This window comes from Rhineura floridana, chromosome 12, assembly GCF_030035675.1.
Source record: "Rhineura floridana isolate rRhiFlo1 chromosome 12, rRhiFlo1.hap2, whole genome shotgun sequence".
Lineage (NCBI taxonomy): Eukaryota > Metazoa > Chordata > Lepidosauria > Squamata > Rhineuridae > Rhineura > Rhineura floridana.
In genome coordinates this window covers 2,303,838-2,325,492 of record NC_084491.1, presented here as the reverse complement: position 1 = coordinate 2,325,492, position 21,655 = coordinate 2,303,838, and the positions used below count along the sequence as shown (strand labels likewise).

The 21,655-nt window shown below is 46.2% G+C and overlaps 1 protein-coding gene across 3 annotated transcripts in view; it reads right to left on the bottom strand.

The window, feature by feature from the left end:
- Positions 1–18,319, bottom strand: part of ARHGAP25 (Rho GTPase activating protein 25) — a 56,219-nt gene extending 37,900 nt beyond the window's left edge. Inside the window, exons 1-2 of one of the 3 annotated variants that reach the window (XM_061592456.1) lie at positions 18,287–18,319; positions 4,866–5,065 (exon numbers count right to left, since the gene is read on the bottom strand). In XM_061592456.1, coding sequence (XP_061448440.1) covers positions 4,866–5,051 — 186 coding nt within the window. In that variant the 5' untranslated portion in view covers positions 5,052–5,065; positions 18,287–18,319. Of the gene's footprint in view, positions 1–4,865; positions 5,066–12,162; positions 12,375–15,752; positions 16,199–18,286 lie in introns of those variants that run through there. The other 2 variants (XM_061592454.1, XM_061592455.1) reach the window with 2 other exon arrangements.
- Between the last annotated feature and the right edge of the window lie 3,336 nt (positions 18,320–21,655).

Genomic DNA, 21,655 nt, shown 5'->3' with positions numbered 1-21,655 from the left:
TCCATTCACTCAGTTTGGAGAGGTCCTTTTGGAGTTCTTCACAACCTTTTTTATTTTAACAACCCTGAACAATTTAGTATCCTCAGCAAACGTGGCCACCTCACTGCTCACCCCTAATTTATGAACAAATTTAAAAGTACAGGTCCCAATACCGATCCTTGAGGGACTCCACTTTCTACAGCCCTCCAGTGGGAGAACTGTCCGTTTATTTCTACTCTCTGCTTTCTGCTTCTTAACCAATTCCTGATCCACAAGAGGACCTCTCCTCTTATTCCATGACTGCTAAGCTTCCTCAGAAGTCTTTGGTGAGGTACCTTGTCAAAAGCTTTTTGAAACTCTATGTACACTATGTCACCTGGATCATGTCTATCTATATGCTTGTTGACACTCTCAAATAACCCTATTTGGTTTGTGAGACAAGACTTATCCTTGCAGAAGTCATGCTGGCTCTGCTTCATCAAAGCTTGTTCTTCTCTATGCTTATTTTTCTTTAATATTATTTTCCACCAGTTTCACTGGGACAGACATTAAGCTAACTGGCCTGTAATTTCCGCGATCAACTCCCCCCCACTCAGTCCCTTTATAAAAATGGGCATTACATTGGCCACTTTCCAGTCTTCAGGTATGGAGGCAGATCTGAGGAGCAACTTGCATATTTTTGTTGGAAGTTCAGCAATTTCACATTTGAGTTCTTTGAGAACTCTCACATGGATGCCATCTGGATCCGTCAAATTGTCAGCTTTCACTTTGTCTAATAGACCTAGAAGGCATGGAGCACTATATATTACACTGTGCTCTATATGACTCACCAAGGACAAAGTTCATCTTTCCCTTTCAGTCTTTATTAGAAGGCCAGTCAGATGAACTTAAGGTAAGATGGCTACTGGCAGACAAAGACAAAGACAAATTCGTCACCTACAGGGTAGCTCTGTTTGCATTAGCCACAGCGAAGAAAAGAATGGCCTTCCTGAAACACATGAGTCCTACCAACAAAGGGAGATTCACCTGAGCACACTCTGACCTAAAATGAATAAATGAAATAAATATCAACATTTCTATAATCATTTTAATTAGTTTTTGAAAACTCAGGGTTTTATCTACGTATCATTGGATAGATTCCTAATGTCTTATATACGTTTTATATGCATGTTTTACCAGATGTTTTATATTGACATTCACATTGTAATGGCCATTGGCTAAAAACAATAAACTACTCCTACTCCTACTGTATTAAGAGAATAGGCCTAGGACTTCATCTCTCATCACCACTACCTGCCTCAGGTCCTTCCTGCAAAAGTTAATTCAGGCTCAGGGATCTGCTCTGTACCCTCCACTGTGAGGACAGGCAGTGGCCACCACTATAGAACATCAGATGCTGCTTTATACCATCGCCAAACCATTCATTTTATCTAGCTCAGTAAATACTGTCTGTACCTGGGATGCAGAGCCTGTGCGCTGCCAGGTGCTGTTGGACTGCTATTCCCATCATCCCCGAGCACTGGCTTTGCTGTCCGGGGCTGATGCAAGCTGGAATCTAACAATACCTAGGAGCCCCCATTGGTTCCCCAGCCCTGATCTCTGCTGACTGACAATAGCTCTCTAGGGCCAGACAGAAGCCTTTCCCTGCCTTCCTTGGAGGGTGACCCCGGGACTTCCTGCACGCAAAGCAAATGCTCGACCTCTGGGCTTCAACTCTCTCATTAGGCTTCTTCTACAGAAAAGCCTTATGTTAAAGCTGACCTCAACTTCCCAAAATCTATTTATTATTATTCTGCAAGCATTACGTGTTAAAGCAGATTGTTCTGTGGTTTGCAAGAGCAATCCTGTGAATGTCTGCTCAGAAGTAAACCCCACTGAGTTCAATGGGGCTTACTCCCAGTATTCAATACTGCAAGTCTTAATGTGCCTCACAATACTATGGCAGGGAGCACTGAACAAAATCACGTGAAAGAGTTTCAACAGGAGGTGGTGTTTCTTGGTATTATCCAGGGAAGTATTATAGGCGCTGCTTTATTTCGGAGGGGGTGTTTTTAAAATCGGGTGTCAGTACTCATACCATGATAAAAAGTGTCATGGATGTCATAATAAAATAGTTGACAGGGGCAGGGAAAAAAAAGAGATGATGAGTCCCATCAGAAAAAAAGCACTGATTATGGGTCATGTGTTGCTTGGAAATATAGCTGTCTTGAAAGTCTGGGAACTCATTTAGAAGATATCTTTGCTCCAACATTTCACTGCTCTCTTTATTTATCATGGTAGGTCTGATCTAACTGGAGATATTTCCACTTGGACTGGTTACAGTATTATAAGATTTAAAAAGATGCAAATACAGGAGTAGAATTTACGATAGGTCTAAAATGAAGCATAAACTCACTGCATTGGTTTCAGTGGGCTGGTTCACACGACATGCTTGCCATAACACAATGAGATTTGCACAGATACGAAGGAGCCTCCATAAGCTCCCCACCCACACCCTATGGTCAGGAGGACCAGCAGCTGCCCGGCACCCTCCCCTCTGCCACATTGCCACATTGTCCAGAGCAGGAATTGTGGCTGATAACAAACATTGGTTAGTTTCAAAACAAGGCCACTTCAAACCATGGTTTCTGAAACTGGCTTGTTAAACTAACCACAGTTTGTTATAAACCCTGATCCCTGCTCTGGATGTCATGGCAAGCTGACTTCAAGGGAAAGCAAAATTAAAAACTGCTGGCCTCCTCTTCCTCCTCACCGTGGGGGTGAAGGAGAGAAGAAGGAGAGCATGTGCAGCCCAGGCAACTCCTCTCTGCTCGTATTAGGGTTGCCAGGCTCAGGGCCTGAGACTGATCCTGTATCTTTAGGAGAAGAGAAAGTCAGCCAAGTGCAGGTGTGCTTGCAACACTTGCCAGCCCCGGCCTCCAAGAGGTCTTCTGTATCTTTAACAGTTGTGCAGGGGGAAGGAAGAATGCCACCTTGTGGTTTTCCCCATTACAGTGTTGCAAGAACACCTGCACTTGGCTGACTTTCTCTTCTCCTAAAGATACAAGATCAGTCTCAGGCCCAGAGCCTGGCATCCCTAGCTCGTATGCATCTCACTTAACTATGATTTCATGCAGCCTTCCTGAACCTAGTGCCTTTCAGATGTTTTCCTGGCTAGGGATGATGGGAGGTTTTTTTGCCCAAAATGTCTGGAGAGTACCATATCGAGGAAGGCTGGTTTATTGTTACATGCAAACTGGACCAGTATTTTCAACTTTGCGGTTATATTCTGAAGGATGCAATATAAGGAAAAATAGAGTTAAGCTGACTCCAAAAAATTGGGGAACAACATAAAAGCAGGGAAAGCTCTAGTATCAGTTAAAATAATCAAGCCTCAATAATGCATTGAGGAACAACTTTATGGGTAAATATGTCAATTCCTTAAATACTGGGCATATACCACATCTACAAAAGGCACAATCTCCATGCATAAACGTCAGAGAAAGCCATTATAAAACATTATAGTCTAGGTGCATGATGTCTTCTTACTTAATACAATCCATAATAATAGGTGTGATAAATTATGGACATGTTCACAGCCCAATATGGATCACCCCACACACGCATGGTGGGCCTGTCCTAGAAAACAGATCCTATATATATACCATTGCCCTGAGAGTTTGGGTATGTAGTGCACTAAATCCTTCAACTGCATTGTGGAGCTAAAGGGTGGAACCTGTACAAACTGAGTGTCACAAGAGGATATGGGATTTGCTGACTGTAGCAAAAGTTCTTGTTACCAGTAAATGGCAAAGCAATCATCCTCTCGGACAGCTGAAACGGCAAATGTGACATAGTCCCAGGATATGGTCTGAAGGCACGTGAGACCCCCGCCTTGCTGAAGCTAAGCAGGTCTGGATCTGATCAGGATGAGGGAGTACCTGAGAACCCCCCTCCCATGTATTCTGGCTGTGGGTTCTAAGATGGCAGAAAAGTAACGTACAAAGGTTAGAAAAATAAATGATGAACAGTACATTTGACTAAGCGATAGCAGAATATAAACTTTATCAATTGTATGAATATTAACTATCATTTGGATATTAATTTATATTACTTTTATCATTTAATATTTATATTACTTTACTTTAGCTCACTGTGTTATTAAAAAAATTATTTTTTCTGTTTAATGTTTTTTGTTTTTCTGTAGTTACATAAAAATGCCAGAAGCCGCCTTGATCCCATAAAATGGCCTCTCTCTCAACCTGGTTCCAGACCTTCCTCTGTTGTCATTGTCACAATACTTTCCAAAAGATCTTGAAAACAGAAAATTTATGCAAAGATCTGATGGATCTTTATTAGAGTTATATTATTCATTCATTCATTCGTTCAGGAGGATGGCCTGAAGATATCTCTCATAGTTCCATCTCTGAATCCAAGATGGTCTACCCCTGGCAAGAATCTTATGGGGGACTCTTTCCAAAAGACTGACTACAGTGGTTGACAGGGTCAAGCAGGAGCAAAAGCCATTAAGGAGGCCACCAACTGAGAGCTGGGGTTGCCTTCTTGACTTTTACTCTGGCCAGGCATCACACCAAGTGATAATGCACCCCAGTGCCCTCTGTAACAGTGCAGGGGACTCTTGAGACTCTCCCAGATGGTGCATCTGCCTCCACCTTGCCAGCTGTGCTCTCCTTCCTCTCTTCCATGGTACTTAGGTGCCCTCCTACCTAGGTCTCTAGATGGGTTTGCTTGGAAATGGTCTGAGATCTGGTTCCCTAATCCTGAAAGATCTTGGGTAAGTTTTTTGCCTCTCCTGCCACTGAGATGTATCCTCCTGACCCACCACCAGCCCAAGGAGAGCAAAGAGAACCATGGAAAACCATCTGGACCTCCCTCCAGCACAATACCTGGGGCTTGAGGTCCTCTTCATCCTTGTAGTAATACAGGTGTTGCCCTTTCAACACGAAGTACCTTTGCTGCCAGTTCTTGACAATGGAGCGCTGTTTCTTCAGCCAGCCAGTTTTCAGAGGCCGCTCCAGCGGGTTGGGAGGGTAGGCCCAGCGGCCTGAGCCCTTTGGATCGACAGCCATCATGCTCTGAGAGCGAACTAGGGAGAGAAGTCAAAGGGAGTGAGCAAGCAGCCCTGGCCAGAGGGGGAAGACCCACTAGAGCAAAGCCACAGAGAGTTTGAGGACGTTTCTGGCCCAGAAGTGCCTCAGGCCTGTCAGGGAGGAAAATCCACCATTGTGCCTCCAAAGCTGAGCAAAAGTGGACACTTCAAGCATAGATTTCTGACTGCTGTGCCTTTGAGAAAGGAAGCTACTGCAACTGTTTATTCAAATGGACTTCCTTTTTCCTGCGTAGGCGTTATTCTTTACAAATGCAAAAAGCAACCAAAACTGCTCCCAACTGGGCACCAGCTTGTTGTGATTAAATGTGCTGCTGAGGAATGTGGAGGAGCCGCCGTGGCCACCATCTGTGGCTATGAAAAATGAGGACAGGACATTCTGGAAACGTCTGAGCAGTTTGGGTCTCCTTGCAGGATCCTGATTCTTTTTAAGGCCGGGGGGCTGTGTGCGGAACGTTTATGTGTTTTAAATTGTATAGCCAGCTTTTTTGGCACAACACCCAAAGTATCATATTGTCAGAAGTATCATATTGTCAGCACTTAAAAAACATTAAAATATCATAATATGATATTTATCATAGCAAAAGTAATAGCAAAAACAGGACAGCAAAGTCAAAGAAAGACTATTAACGGAGGGCAGAAATTAATCCATGGAAGGCTCATCTAAACAAGGAAGAGTGGACTCCAAAGTCTGGGCACTAAAACCAATGGTGATGATGGGCCATAGAGGAGAGCTGCTTCCGCAAACCTCAAAGAACAAGAAATGGCTGCCTTGCAAGGAATGATCCTCGCTTCCTTCTTGCACCTCTTGCTTGAAGTCCAAATGCAAACAAGGCAGGCGCTTGCCTTTGCCTGCAATGTCCCCCCATCTGCCCAGAGGCAGATGCCATTGTCAGTCACGTTATGTGCAAAGAAACCAAGCCATGGGAACACCATGTGTGTGCCTAGCCACTAGCCAGAATGGACTTTGGGAGCCATTCTAGAGTTCGGACAGAGCAGAACAAATACACTTTTGCCAAAGTTTTCCAGAGCAGAACCAAGCTCAGTCTCGTCATTTTAATACAAAATGCCCACAATTTAGAAACAAGACATTTTAAAGATGTGGCAATAATGATATTTATGATGGAGGATGCTCCCACCAGGCCAATTTTACAGATCAAGTTTAAAAGTCATCTGTGGGGTGTTTCTGCCTTCAGAGCGGACAAATGAATCAGCCCTTACTCTGTTGTTAAGTTTTCAGCTACGATCAGGTAAGAGTGGCCCCCACTGTTAGGCAAAGTGACTGCCTCAGGTGGCAGATGCTGGTGGGGGGAGGGGCAGCACCAGTAGTCCCTCCGCTGTTCCTCCTGAACCCTGAGTCAGACCTCTCTGTTGGAGGGCAGAGCAGTGTGTGCTACACGGCCTATCCTGGAACCCTTAAGCTAGGCTGCTGCCCTCCGGTGCAGTGGAAGACACAATCTCAGCCCCAGCTGAAGAAAGAGTCCACTGCCAGTCTGGTCGAATTCTGTATGTGGAGTGGGAGGGGCTGCCGCCATCTCTCCTTTTGTCTCAGGCAGCAAAACGCCCTGCCTGCGCATCTTCCATTTGGCTAAAGTGCAGCTCAAGGGGCCACGGCCTTCTGGGGGGTCTCCAGCAAGGGCGTTCCTTGGGCTTATTTATTTATACCCTGCCTTTCTTTTCATGAAACCCAAGGCGGCTTCCATACGGTTCCCAGGCGGTCTCCCATCCAGGCACTGACCTGAGCCTGCTTAGCTTCAGCAGGGAGCTGGCCTCAGGTGCCTTCAGACCACAGCCTAGGACCTGCTGCCCCAAATCCCTTGACGGAAGGTGCTGCTGGAGCCAAGGCCTAACACCAACAGCCCTTGCAGGTAAACCTCCTCCCCAAAGTTTCAGTTGCTATTTTAGGCTATTCAAATCTTTGCTCCAGCAGAAACACCATGGTGATGCAATAATGTGCAAAGTGGAAATGAAATTGATCCAAGAGCAACACTGCAGTGACTAAGAGGCCAGTTTCACATCAGGAAGCCCAAAGTGTCAATGTCATATTGACTCTTGCTCACAGTGTCTCCCGGCCGGGCCACCTACCACCACCTGTAATATGGAGACTGAGCTGTTGTAACTATTGGAACAAGGTGCTGTAGGTCAAGTATGGAAGACTCTCACTCGCTAAGCTAGCGCTGATAGACTGCCTTCAAGTCAATTCTGACTTATGGCGACCCTATGAATAGGGTTTTCATGGTAAGCGGTTTTCAGAGGATTCCCATTGCCTTCCTCTGAGGCTGAGAGGCAGTGACTGGCCCAAGATCACCCAGTCAGCTTCATGGCTGTGTGGGGATTCGAACCCTGGTCTCCCAGGTCGTAGTCCAACACCTTAACCACTACACCACACATTATCTGTTAATGAGCACCCTCTGCTGGCTACTTGTGGATTAGGCCATAGATAAATGGAAACAATCTGAATTCCTATTTCCCTGCCCCTCCCCCGAGCTGCTCTCATCCCTGTGGGGTTCTAGATCTGTGTCTGCAAGGTAAGGTGGATCTGGAGGAGTGCCGGGGGAGAGGAGGGGGTCCAGGAGGGAATTTCAAAGGGGAAGCAACTGATGGCAATTTTCCTCTGCACACAATTGTTCTCTCCTTAGAATCAAGAGAGAAGGGGCTGGTGGGCATCATGTGCCCTGGCTTGCTGGAGAATGCGGGCCAAAACACGATGACAAAGAATCCAACTCATTGCAATGTTATGAGGCAACAAGCTTCACCCTACGCAAAGCTCATAATGGGCTAACTCTGAAAAGGCAACCTTGAGGTCCTTACAGGAAAGATGGGAGACAAGTGTCCGAAGATGTGGCTATAGAAATAATTCTGAACCCTGAAGATTTCTTGGTTAACGTGTGTGGACAGGGCTGGCCTCAGGGGTGGGCAGGCTGGGGGGTTGCCTGGGGCACCGAGCTGAGCTGAAGGGGTTGCCGAGCTGAGCTCAGCGGCTGCGTTTTTTTAATGCATTGTTTGTAACTTTTTCCCCCAAGGCTCTACAGCTTGTTTGGGTACTAACTACAAAAATGATCTTCCTTCAATTAAAAGTATGTTTCTTTTTCAATTTCCATTTTGATGTCATCAGTTGAACAAAGCTTTACTTTGCGGCAACATTAAACAGCACTTACATTTCAAATGCTATAAGCATTATATAAATACTAATAAAATAAAGGTGTAAGCTGGATGCCTTTTTATTTATTCTTAACTTTTCTTTATTATTATTTAAAGATAAAAACAATGGATATTGTAAAACAAACAATGCTTTTCAAAAGATAGGAACTGCTTCGTTGTTATGTGCCTCCAAGTCGACTACGACTTATGGCGACCCTATGAATCAGTGACCTCCAAGAGCATCTGTCACGAACCACCCTGTTCAGATCTTGTAAGTTCAGGTCTGTAGCTTCCTTGATGGAATCAATCCATCTCTTGTTTGGCCTTCCTTTTTTTCTAGTTCCTTCTGTTTTTCCCAGCATTATTGTCTTCTCTAGTGAATCATGTCTTCTCATGATGAGTCCAAGTATGATGACCTCAGTGCTTTGTTTGTGTTTCCGTATTTCACGGGCTCTCCCCTCGCTCAGTATATACAAGAACCACCCCGCAGAATGAGAAAGCCCCCTCCCCAGCTTTTCATCTCCTGCTTTCCAGGATACGTGCCACAATTGTCAGGAGCTTGAGCAAGTTAATCCCTCCTTTCATTTGCTTTCCACACACAAACACTGGTCTCAGCCACAGACTTCACTGAAAGACTGACGCACTTGCCTGGCCTTCTACTTCCTTTCACTCCCCCTGCCCCGTGATTGCCATCAGCAGTCACAGGCCCTGGGGGAGGGGCAGTGTTCAAAAGTGTCTTTTTCTTTTAATTCATGAGCATGACTCCTTCAATTTATCAAGGGAGTCTCCTTTATTTTTTTAAAGTAATGCCCCTTCCAAACTGGGATCAAACTCAGTTGATTGTAGGGACCAACTGGGACCTGCAGCATCTCGTCGCAGGAGGCGCCCTCCTCACCTCCTAGCACGAGGGCTCCTGTTCAGAGCTCCAGCCAGCCAGCCTGCCCCCCCTCCAGGACACAATACTGTAAAGGAGATGCCACCCCTCCCCCACTTTTCTTTCCCAACATTCTGTGGCCACGGAGCATCTCAGTCCTTGCTGGGCTCTCCTTTGGCCCTGGTAGTTCTTTAAAAAATGCTTTTATACTTCTACAAATCTCCTTCCCCCACCCCAAGTATGCTGATGATGCCTCCCCCAAAACAGGGTCCCTTTTTGGTCCCTTTTCTGTTGGCACCTGAGTTTGTTATTTGAAGGAGTGGTGATAATAGCAGGCTACGCATCGCTGCTGTTGACAGGCATGAGAGCAATGCAGTCAAGCCAAGGGCTCAACCCGATAGGGCCATTATGTACCCCCACATGAAGATGTGCAGGCACCAGCTGCCCCTATGGAGAACTTATGTGGCAGCAAAAGGTTGGTCCCATGCGGCTTGTCTGACTGCGTCATCATGCAGCAAGTGCAACAGAGAGGTTTCCCCAGGGTGTTGAGCAAAGCCTTGTTGAGCTTGCCTCTGTTTCTGGTTGGTTGGGTCAGCCCCACCCACCCGCTATTTTAGAAATGGCTTAGCCCAGTTTGACTCTACGGTGAAAGTGGGAGGATTAATAGAATCAAAGAATCGTAGAGCTGGAAGGGGCCTATGAGGCCGTTGAGTCCAACCCCCGCTGAATGCAGGTATCCAACTTAAAGCAGACCCAACAAGTGGCTGTCCAGCTGCCTCTTGAAGGCCTCTAGTGTTGGAGAGCCCGCCACCTCCCTAGGTCATTGGTTCCATTATCATGCCGCTCTGACTGGGTAGGCTAGGAAATAACGCTGGGAAAAACAGAAGAGAGTAGAAAAAGAGGAAGGCCAAGCAAGAGATGGATTGATTCAATAAAGGAAGCCACAGACCTGAACTTACAAGATCTGAACAGGGTGGTTTATAACAGATGCTATTGGAGGTCAATGATTCAAGGGTCGCCATAAGTCACAATTGACTTGAAGACACATAACAAACTGCTCTGACAGTTAGGAAGTTTTTCCTGATGTTCAGCCAAATCTGGCTTCTTGTCACTTGAGCCCATTATTCTGCATCCTGCACTCTGGGATGATCGAGAAGAGATCCTGGCCCTCCTCTGTGTGACACCCTTTCAAGTACTTGAAGAGGGCTATCATATTTCCTCTCAGTCTTTGCATGCAGAAGTGCCCAGTAGGTGCAGCCAATCTCTCCAATCCCTCCAGGTAGAAGGACCTCAGGTAGCTGCAGGGCCCTGCTAGGTCAGGCCAGTGGCTCATCTAGTCCACCATCCTGTTCTCACAGTGGCCAACCAGATGCCTCTTATGGGAAGCCCACAAGGAAGGCCCCAGCACAACCGCACTCCGCCTCATCCTAATCCCCAGCCACTGGTATTCAGAACGGCACACTGTCTCTGATCCTGGAGGTAGTATATAGCCATGACAACTAGCAGCCATTGGCAGCCTCATCCTCCCATGAATTTGCCCTCCATGCCTATTTCTAACCCTCTTTTAAAGTTGCCCAAGTTGGAGGCCAGAACTACAGACTGTGATTCAATTCCATTGTTTCATTGTGCAGTGGGTGAAGATGCACCTCCTTTTGTCTAGCCTCAAATCCATTCAGTTTCATTGGATGGTTCTAGAAAAACATCCCCCATAAATTGTATACACCTCTCTCAGCTCTTTCAAAATTAAAAGGCCCCACGTGTTCCAACTTTTCCTCCTAGGGGAGTCACTCCAGCCTCTAGAAGTAGCTTGTAATGATCATGACTTGCAATCATTAATAGCATTCTCCTTCATGGATTTGTCACATCCCCTTTGAAAACTGCCCTGGCAAGGAAAAACCTGCTGCCCACCAGAACAATGAAGATTGGCTTGTGCTGGGCTGATGAGAGGAGGGAAGGAGGAGAAATTTGATTCAGGTCATGTTTAAAGCCGGATTTATCCAATTCACATTTTCCAAAACAACATGGGAACTGAAGCACAGCCGTCCTTCAAAATCCACACGTACCCACATTTTGCAATGCAGTCCTCCAACTGCGCAGTGCTTACAAAACACACACATTAGGGGGAAATGTGCATAAAAATACGGACATTAGTCAAAACTCCATACAAAAATATGTTTAGTAGGAGAAATTTGCACTAAAATGCTAAAGGATTTTCATGCAGTGGGAAACAGTCCAGTAGAAAAAGCGCAGCTCCTTCCAGGGCCAGAACTAGGATAAATAGCGCCCTCCATCCCCCTCCCCCCTCTGCCAGCCAGTTTTGCAGTGTTGTGTAGCTGGGTGGCTTCCGCAGAATTGCAAAAGCCCACAATGTCCCGGAGAAGGCCCAGAGCTTCCCTCTAGATGTCTGCAGACAGAACACAAACAGTGAATTCTTCTCTGTTCTCCTTACAGTGTCCAGGGTGAGCAACCAGTTTACTCATGTCTCAGGCCGGCCCCTCCTCCCAGCACTGATCCAATTGACCTCCACCTATTTTTTAAACTGGAGATTAGCATAGAGCCTTCTGCATTTCAGCTACTGTGGCGCCCATCAGGGTAGACCCAGAGGGCACAAAGAGTACACAGAAGGCCTCTCCAAACAAGTTGCTCAAGAACTGTGGTTCTTCATATAGCAGGAAATCTCAACCTGTGTGTGCCTTCTGGACTGCTTTGATATTACATTTCCCTGCTCTGAAAGAAAATGCAGGGGAAATGAATGCGAATATGCTTGCAACATATGCTTAGATACAAGTCAGAGATGTACAAAAATAAGAGCTGGTTCAAAGATCTGTAAAATGTACATCTCATATTTACATTTTAGTGGTAACTACATGTAACTTGCAAAAGCATGTTAACTGAGCTCTGATGGCGTTTCTTAAATTAAAACACTGCTTCTGCATGAAATGTCTGCTGCAGGCCATTTCTGGTAGTTTCCTGTTGCATGCTTTCAAAACACAGGCAGGAAGAAGCAACAGACTTCATCTTTTCAAGACAATCAGCAAAAAGAAGTAGCACTTGTACTCACGTCTGGTAACTTCTCATTTTGCTTGGTTTACTTTTTTCATGCTGTTTGCATGTCAAGGGAAGAAGAGATGGCTTGCTGTATCCCAATCCCATGCATGTCGACTCAGAAGAAGGTACCACTGCATTCAGTGGCGCTTACTCCCTAGCAGAGCTTGGAAAAGTTCATTTTCTGAACGACAACTCCCATCAGCCCCAGCCAGCATGGCCACTGGATTGGGCTGATGAGAGCTGTAGTTCAAAAAGTATTTTTTCCAAGCTCCGCCTCCCTAGTATGTTTATTAACTGCAACATTAAAGTGGCCCTGTGGAAGCAGTGGGCAGCCTATGGGTAACCTGACTTCTCTTAGGGAGTAAGAGATGCTAGCAACATGAAACATAGATGGTGTGTGAGGGTGGGGTGGGGTAGAGAGTGGAGCGGCATGGAGTGCCCTGACTGGGAGAGTGAAGAGGAGCACTCAGTGCCATATTCAGGAATTTTCTCTTTCTGGGGGCCACAAGGAATTCTGCTGGGGCTTACTGTGGTGTACATGCATAGCACCTTGTAATCCATGCACACAGTGATCCATGCCCATGCATTTTCTTTTTCTGTTTGGTGCGCATGCTTTATGCAACAAAGCATTTAGTCCCATTTAGAAGTCTGTACAAAATGGCAGACAATCCTGACAACTGAGAATTTAACAGCACTGATGCAGAAGAGTGTTTTGCACCACAGCATGCCTGCTCAGTACAAAAAAAGCCTGTAGCAATGGCAAAACATTCTCTGTCACCTTATTAGTGGCTCAGGGAGACTGCTGGAACCACCTTTGTTCTGTACAGGGGGTGTTGGCCCAAAATATGCCCCCGCACACTGCCACATTTTGTCACAGGTCCTACTCTTCGACAGCTATTGGCTGTGAAAGCTAAACAGAACCTCCACCCTCAGAGGCAGTCAATCTGGGAGTGTCAGACACTGGGGATAGGTGGAGGAAGAACTCTTGCGTTTATGCCCTACTTAAGGGGTCCATGAGACATGCTGTCTCCGGAATTAAATGCACATTAAACCGGCACACTTCACTTGTCCAAAAGGAACATCGTCAGGTCTTAAGATGCGTGACAGAGCAGTGAAAACAAAAGGACAGAAGGAAAGGGGAGCAGCACATTATTTCAGCCCTCCATTCTGCAGAGACCCCTGGCTTCTTGCTTCCCTCGTTGGCTCAAGGCGCTTGCAATGGAAGGTGCCTTTACCTTCCCTCCTTAGTCCGCCCTCCCAGCAGGATGGAAGCCAAACATGCCATGGCAGCAGGTCGTGCCCACTTCCTGTGCCACCTCTCGCCTCCCTTTGCCTTCTGCACTGTCTGAGGCAGGCGTGGGGAAGGTTTGGCCCACCAGCTGCCACTGAACTATAGCACCCCTCACCCATGGCCACTGGCCATGCTTGCTGTGGATGATGGGTACTGTAGTTCTGCACATCTGAAGGGCCAAAAGTTCCCTGCCCCTGGTCCAAGGGGAAAGGGTTCTTCTCTTTCTGGCTTGCACGACTCGGGGTGACTTTGTGCAACTTGGCAGAAGGAGGGGGCGGCTTGCTTCCTGCGTAAGAGCCCCATCACAGCTCAGACCCCACAGACCCAAACAACACTAAATCAGGCCAACCTCTCGCATAGATACCCATCTGGACAGGCTGAGCAGAAGGGCTCGGAATACACCAAAGACTTCTGAGGAAGCTTAGCAGTCATGGAATAAGAGGAGAGGTCCTCTTGTGGATAAGGAATTGGTTAAGAAGCAGAAAGCAGAGTAGGAATGAACGGACAGTTCTGCCAATGGAGGGCTGTAGACAGTGGAGTCCCTCAAGGATCAGTATTGGGACCTGTACTTTTCAACTTGTTCCTTAATGACCTAGAATTAGGAGTGAGCAGTGAAGTGGCCAAGTTTGCTGACACTAAATTGTTCAGGGTTGTTAAAACAAAAAGGGATTGCGAAGAGCTCCAAAAAGATATCTCCAAACTGAGTGAATGGGCGGAAAAATGGCAAATGCAATTCAATATAAACAAGTGTAAAATTATGCATATGGGAGCAAAAAATCTGAATTTCACATATACGCTCATGGGGTCTGAACTGGCGGTGACCGACCAGGAGAGAGACCTCGGGGTTGTAGTGGACAGCACGATGAAAATGTCGACCCAGTGTGCGGCAGCTGTGAAAAAGGCAAATTCCATGCTAGCGATAATTAGGAAAGGTATTGAAAATAAAACAGCCGATATCATAATGCCGTTTTATAAATCTATGGTGCGGCCGCATTTGGAATACTGTGTACAGTTCTGGTCGCCTCATCTCAAAAAGGATATTATAGAGTTGGAAAAGGTTCAGAAGAGGGCAACCAGAATGATCAAGGGGATGGAGCGACTCCCTTACGAGGAAAGGTTGCAGCATTTGGGGCTTTTTAGTTTAGAGAAAAGGCGGGTCAGAGGAGACATGATAGAAGTGTATAAAATTATGCATGGCATTGAGAAAGTGGATAGAGAAAAGTTCTTCTCCCTCTCTCATAATACTAGAACTCGTGGACATTCAAAGAAGCTGAATGTTGGAAGATTCAGGACGGACAAAAGGAAGTACTTCTTTACTCAGCGCATAGTTAAACTATGGAATTTGCTCCCACAAGATGCAGTAATGGCCACCAGCTTGGATGGCTTTAAAAGAAGATTAGACAAATTCATGGAGGACAGGGCTATCAATGGCTACTAGCCATGATGGCTGTGCTCTGCCACCCTAGTCAGAGGCAGCATGCTTCTGAAAACCAGTTGCCGGAAGCCTCAGGAGGGGAGAGTGTTCTTGCACTCGGGTCCTGCTTGCGGTCTTCCCCGAGGCACCTGGTTGGCCACTGTGAGAACAGGATGCTGGACTAGATGGGCCACTGGCCTGATCCAGCAAGCTCTTCTTATCTTAGATGAGAGAGAATAAAATCTACACCCAGAAAACCCAGGTTTTCTATGCAAATTGTTAACATGCTTCCGCCCTGAGCCACTATTTGAATAGTTGCAGAGCCCCTGTGGACAAACATTTGCTCTGTGTATTCAGAATTAGGGATTACTGCCTGGTCATTTGCACCACTTCTTCCTTTTAACAAAGAAAAGCTGAAACTCTGAATCTGCATAAACTATGCAGAATTCTACAGTGCAAAAATTCCAGAAGGCAGCAACATGTCTGAGATAAGGAGTCGTGCTGATCTGGACGTGTTTTCCTACACACGGCCCATTTGAATAGGGGCCTAACGCGCAAAGGCTGTAGAGATGTTTGTGCAAATAAGCAGTTTGCTGTCTGCTAGAAGAGGGAGCCTTGCTTCTTCAGCTATTACTAAATCTCAGCAGGCCTTGACACACACAGGAGGTTAAGCAGCAAGAGAGCCAGGGTGGCCTGGTAAGAGTGCTAGACAAGGGAAGCCTGGCTTCCCAGATTTCCTTCACCCAGGCAGCTCACTGGGTGACCTCGAGCCGGTCTTTTTCTCTCACAGCCTAGCCTCCCTCACAGGGTTGTTGAGGGGATAAAATGTGGGAGGACCACACATACAGTGATGATTTTAATGGCGAGCTATAAATGTAATAAATAAAAGCAGTAGTACCTATTTTAGACATCTCCACTTTCAGGTTGAAATCCCAGTTCCGGGGCAGCTTGAGAGACATCCTGACTCCAGTTGTGGGAAGGTCTGCGTAGCTGTGCCTGAGCTATGCCTCTTATTCAGATTGCGTTCTAAATGTGTGTGTGTGTTTAATTTCCTTCTGGGCTTACTTGAAGAAGAAAAGTCTCGATTGAAGTTGGTTTGCCAACAACTTCCTCCCTCACCCCATGTGTGATCCTCTGTGAGAAACCCAAAGAACTACTTCTCTCTCTCTCGCTCACTCACTCTTCCTTCCTTCCAATCCAGTCACATCACTTCCCAGATGCAAAGCAAATCTCGGGTTTATTTCCATCTCCCAAGGACTTTGGAGGACATCTCAGTTCTAGCTGCAAGTAGCTCCCTCCAAGTGTGCAAAACCTGAAAAAGACGCAGCCCACCTCCCTCCCGAACAGCAGAGCTTGCAGGCTTGGCTGTAGTGCTGCATGGGCGCTGCACTGTCGAAGCATTTGAGGAAGTAGGGCTGCTGCCTGTATAACTCATACGTCTGGGGAAAAAACAGCCAGAAAGACTTAAGGATTTTGCACGTATAGCTCAGCCCACGATTTGGGGAAATGACTAACAAGCAGCAAGACTTCTCATTTGAACAGCAAGCCACCCACCTGCCCACCCGCCTCTTGGAAATGTGTCAATGGGTCCTGCAATGCATTGCCTTCAGACCAGACTCCAAGCTATACTACAAAGTAGCACAAAGCCCCAGCACAATCCGCGAGGTCACCTTTCCCCAACCTTCTCCAGATGTGGACTACAAGTCCCATCAGCCCCAACCAGCATGACCATATGATGCTGGGGCTGATGGGACTTGTAGTTTAAAACATCTGGAGATTATCCGGTTGTGGGAGGCTCCATGAGGGTGATCCACTTGCTGCTCTGGTACCATCTTGCTTGCCACCCATTCCTTGACCACTGCAACAGTCATGTTCGGGTTGAAGGCACCTGAGCAGACCCATAGCACTTCAGGAGGATGCAGAACTCGGCCGTTAAAAACACAGAATATCACTGATGATGTGATGTTGAATTTCCAACTTCCATCTCCAGTCTACAATGAAACACTAGTGCACATCTGGAAAACTGTTCATATTTGAAAATCCTTGATAAACAGTTGTCTGAAGACAGACAACTCTTTGCATTACAACTTGGGTTTCATTAGACTCTTGCAAGGCTCACTCACTTGAAATGTCAGTTTATACAGAATGCCTTTTTAGTAGAAGCTTCATATACTGTCTTGCTGTTTTTGCCCTTAAGTTCTCTTAGCTTCTCCTCCTCCTTTTACTTACAACATCCTGTATGATACAGACTTAATGTGGCTTCTGGGAATTTTAGTTCTCAACAGAATTCTCAGTACCCCCAGCAAATGAAAACATGGAAATGGACTCCTTTCAAGTCAATCCCGACTTATGGCTACCCTACGAATAGGGTTTTCATGGTAAGCGGTATTCAGAGGTGGTTTCCCATTGCCTCCCTTCTGAGACTAGTCCTCCCCAGCTGGCCAGGGCCTGCTCAGCTTGCCACCACTGCACAAGCCAGCCCCTTCCTTGTCCACAACTGCCAGCCGGGGAGCAACTGGGCTCCTTGGGACTATGCAGCTTGCCCACGGCTGCACAGGCGGCAGGGCACGTAACCCCTGAGCCACTCACTGGGGGTGATCTTTAGCTGGCCCTTTACACCCAGGAGACATGAGTGGGGATTTGAACTCAGACTCTGGACTCCCAGCCAGGCTCTCCTCCCCACTGTGCTATACCAACAAATAGTCAGTCTTTTTTTTTTTTTTGCAAAAACCACAGCAAACTGGTAAAACACCTAATAAAACAGACAAGCTGTGAATCAAGTAAATTAAATCTGCATAAGGTTTCAAATATAAATAGTTTGGATTATGCAGTTGTGCAGTTGTGCACCAAGCAAGCATCCCATTAAAAGAGGCCGTCCCTCTTCCCATGTGTAAGAGAAGCAGAAGCCCTCAGAAATGGCATCAGCAAAAGGACATGCAGTTAATTAGTTGCAGCCTGGTCCCTTATTGCTCAATTTTGGAAGGACTTGAAGGGCATCTCCATCCTCTTGTGGTACAATCAAATTTGGCAGTTAGCATTAGCAGAAAAACTTACACAAAAGGTAAGATTGTAAAAGGCAGAAAACAAAAGGACACATTTGTCACAGAGCGGTGCTTTATTTGTAACACTAGATAGAGAACCAGTGTGGCGTAGTGGTTAAGGTGACGGACTACGACCTGGGAGAGCAGGGTTCGAATCCCCCCACAGCCATGAAGCGCACTGGGTGATCTTGGGCCAGTCACTGCCTCTCAGCCTCATGAAAACCCTCTTCACAGGGTCGCCATAAGTCGGAATTGACTTGAAGGCAGGACATACACACACACAATGAGGCAGATAGCAATAGCAAGGTTCCCAAGGTTTTCTGAAATCTATGGATTTTGAAATGGTGAATAATTTTTTTTGTATTCGGTGCATGTGTCTTTTTCAACATACGTTTGTTGATTCTCAATACGCTGTCAAGGTGTTTTTCATTTCCTGTTTTTGTCTCTGAGATTTCACCTCCCGATTCCCCACGCCTGGATATGCCCTCTGAACTCCACGCTTCAGCCCCACTACCTTTTCTTCCAGGTGACCACTGGTGTAGACTGTTGGTATAATTGGTACAGGTATAGAATTGGACCTTGATTTGGTAGCACGTGACCAAGCTGACATGCAGGGTTTTAAAACAAACTTTTATTATTTACAAGATATTGAATGCTGATAATTAAGATGTTGTCCCTATTCTACCTGCCCATCCTACCCCTCTAACCACAACAAAACTTGTCTCAAAGCTCCAGCCCCTCTACCTAGATGCTCACTTCACAATCCCTAATCTTACCTCCTCCGAGTCCATCCCATCTAACTCTGTTAAAACCAACCGCTTCTCTGTCAAAACCCACTCGGGACTCTCACTCACCCTCCCACCCACTATATCATCCACACCACCTAGCACCCCATTAACTCTTTCTTACCTGAATAACATTTCAGAACCTGTTTAAACATAGCAGGGCCCCGCTCATACAGCGGGTTACGTTCTGGACCCCCGCTGTAAAGCAGATCCCATTGACTTACATTGACCCAAAATGGTGCCCGGCGGCAAAAAACTGCCGTAAAAGCGGAACAAGTGCTGTAGAGCGAGGCCTTTCTACAATTCACAACCGCTGTATTAGCGGAACGCTGTAAAGCAAAGTGCTGTAAAGTGGGGCCCTACTGTATAGAGTAAACAGGATTGATTTCATTACAGTACCCCTCTCTGTTTTGGTTGTTTTATTATATCTAAAATAAATAAATATATATTAAAAAATGACACCTGCTGATTCTATAAGTAGCTAAAATAGTTTTTGAAAATGTTTTCATTTTGCCACCCAATTGGGCACACCTTTCTAATAGACCTTAGAAAAAAAGGTTAGTGCTGCAACCCTATATAAAACCAGAGCAGGCTTAAAGCATGGACAGTGAATCTGGGGCCCTTCAACCACCTGCCATCTGCAACCATTGGCCAAGCCGACTGCTGGGAGTGGAGTCCATCAAGATCTAGAGGGCCACAGGTTCCCCAGAGCTCTACCCATATATTCCATCTCCTAGCACTATCTAGTATCTCATGGATCCTGATGTGACACACACTTAGTGAAAGAAAAGCTGTTCAACCCAAACCATGCATGCAAATCAAGAATAACAGACACTGAGGTTGTGCTGTTTTTTAAAGGTTATAAATTCTGCAATGTACACAATGAACTACAGTAATTCTTCCAGGCCCAAGAAACTGCACACAAACAATTTAGATACATTTTATTGAACAATATTACAGTATATAAATAGAATAAAATACCTTTATATTTCACATTCTGAGTCAAAACAACAAATAAAAAAAAGATGCAAGCCTACATGTGTCAGCAAAAAACAAGAACAAAACATCAACACTTCTCCCGTAAAAGACAATGCCCAGAGAGAAATCCCAGAGAGAAATAAGCAGAGAATGCCCAGAGAGAATACATCCAACTTGAAGGAGGAGAGCCAAAAGATTTGGGGGAGGAGAAGACGTCACAGCAGCACAATGTGGGTCTCCTGTAAGGATTACAGGCAATAAGGGGTGCACAAATTCTCACTGACACAGACAGGCTGAGGAGCACTACTACGTGGATGGCCAGCTTTAGATATTGTGAATGGAGGACTTTATCCCTCCAAAAATACAGAGCAAAAGGAATAGGTGGGTAGGGCAGGTGGCAACAGCATGGCTAAGAGGCTGCTTTGATGCTTGAGAAGCCAATGTTTGTTCAGAGGCAGTGATGGAATGTAGAAGTATTTCCGGGCCTCTGAAGGCTCCTTTAGGGAACAGACTTACTGTAGTTCTGCTAGCAAGAGGGGAGTGACTCCCCTCAGAAACATCTGGGAGAATACCCCAACTCTAGGCTCTGGATCCCCTCTACAGCCTCACAATGATGGTTTAGGAGAATGTCAGCCATCCAGTTACCAATCCATGTCATCTAATGACCAAACACACAGGATGTGTATCCCAACCGTTCCGTGAAATTAAATGGGTGCAGACAATGTGAGGCCTTTGGAATAGAAATGCACTTTGTCTGGATGCTACACAGGATTGGCTCTTGCACGAACTACAGGGCGGGCTTCAGGATCTAGCCAGCAATTGCAGGTATGTTCAGCAGGTCACTCATGTGTTGTGAAACTGAGCCCATCCAGTGCCTGAAATGCATTAACACGAGAAGAAGTCCCAGAATGATCCCCGTTTTTAATATCCCTGTTACCAAGTGCTGCTAGGCCATATCAGCTATGAAATAGTAGCCTCTCATCTGGATAGGAACAGACTGCAGTCACAGCAACACAGGACTTCAATGCTCTGGGCTGAGCACTAAATGAGCACAGGCATGTGCCAGGCAGTCAGTGTGCCACAGGCAGTGAAAGCACCCTAGAGCCACAGTCAAGTGGGAGGGCATGCCTAGAATAGTCTCTCCTGAAGGAACTGCCTCTTCCAGACAAGCAGTGGCTCTTGAGGAAGGGTGGGTGGGGGTCTCCTTGGGCGTGCTTTCTTGAAAAGAACCTTCTCCTTCATCCAGTCACTGCCCCACTTAAGAGATATGAGAGTTGAGCATCTCCATCAACTCACCCACGTGGGCCTGGTTCCCACACAATTAGCCACGGTTTGCTTAACAAAGAAAGAACCAACCATGAGTTATCTCACAGACCAAACCAACCAACCATGGCTTATTTCATCAAAGCTTGGCACATTTCCAAGGTGCTTTTGTCTCACATCTTTGAGGCTTGCCAAGTCTCTGAGATGGGGTGGCCAAACAAGCCATGGTTACGGAAGCATGCTGGGCTTGCCTGTATGCAAGGCCACAGTGAAAACAAACCAAGATTTATAAAATAAACCATGGCTTCAGATTGTGGTTTGTTAACACAAACCATAGTTAAGCTGTTGGGCAGGGTTTGCACATAACACTAAGTCTCCATTACAGCTTGGCTGTAAATACCATCAGAAGAACCCATCGTTAAATTATTTCCTGGATTGTACTTGTGGCAGAGAATTGTGTTTGAATGTGCCTTCATGAATTAAGCAACACGTAAGCCCCTTTTCATAACCTCCTCCCTACAAATGGGGAGGGGCTGCATTCCCTCGTCCCTCCCCAACACATGCCACACTCCACTGGCCCCACGCCCACGTCACATGTTGAGCAAGACCATTGGAAAAGGGGTGCTTGCATACAGTTGGGTGCACACAGCTGCCCCATGCAATTGAGAGCCATGTGCCATTTATGGCACCCAATCACCTGAGGGCCCACAACCACCGGGAGTGCCTACAAGGGT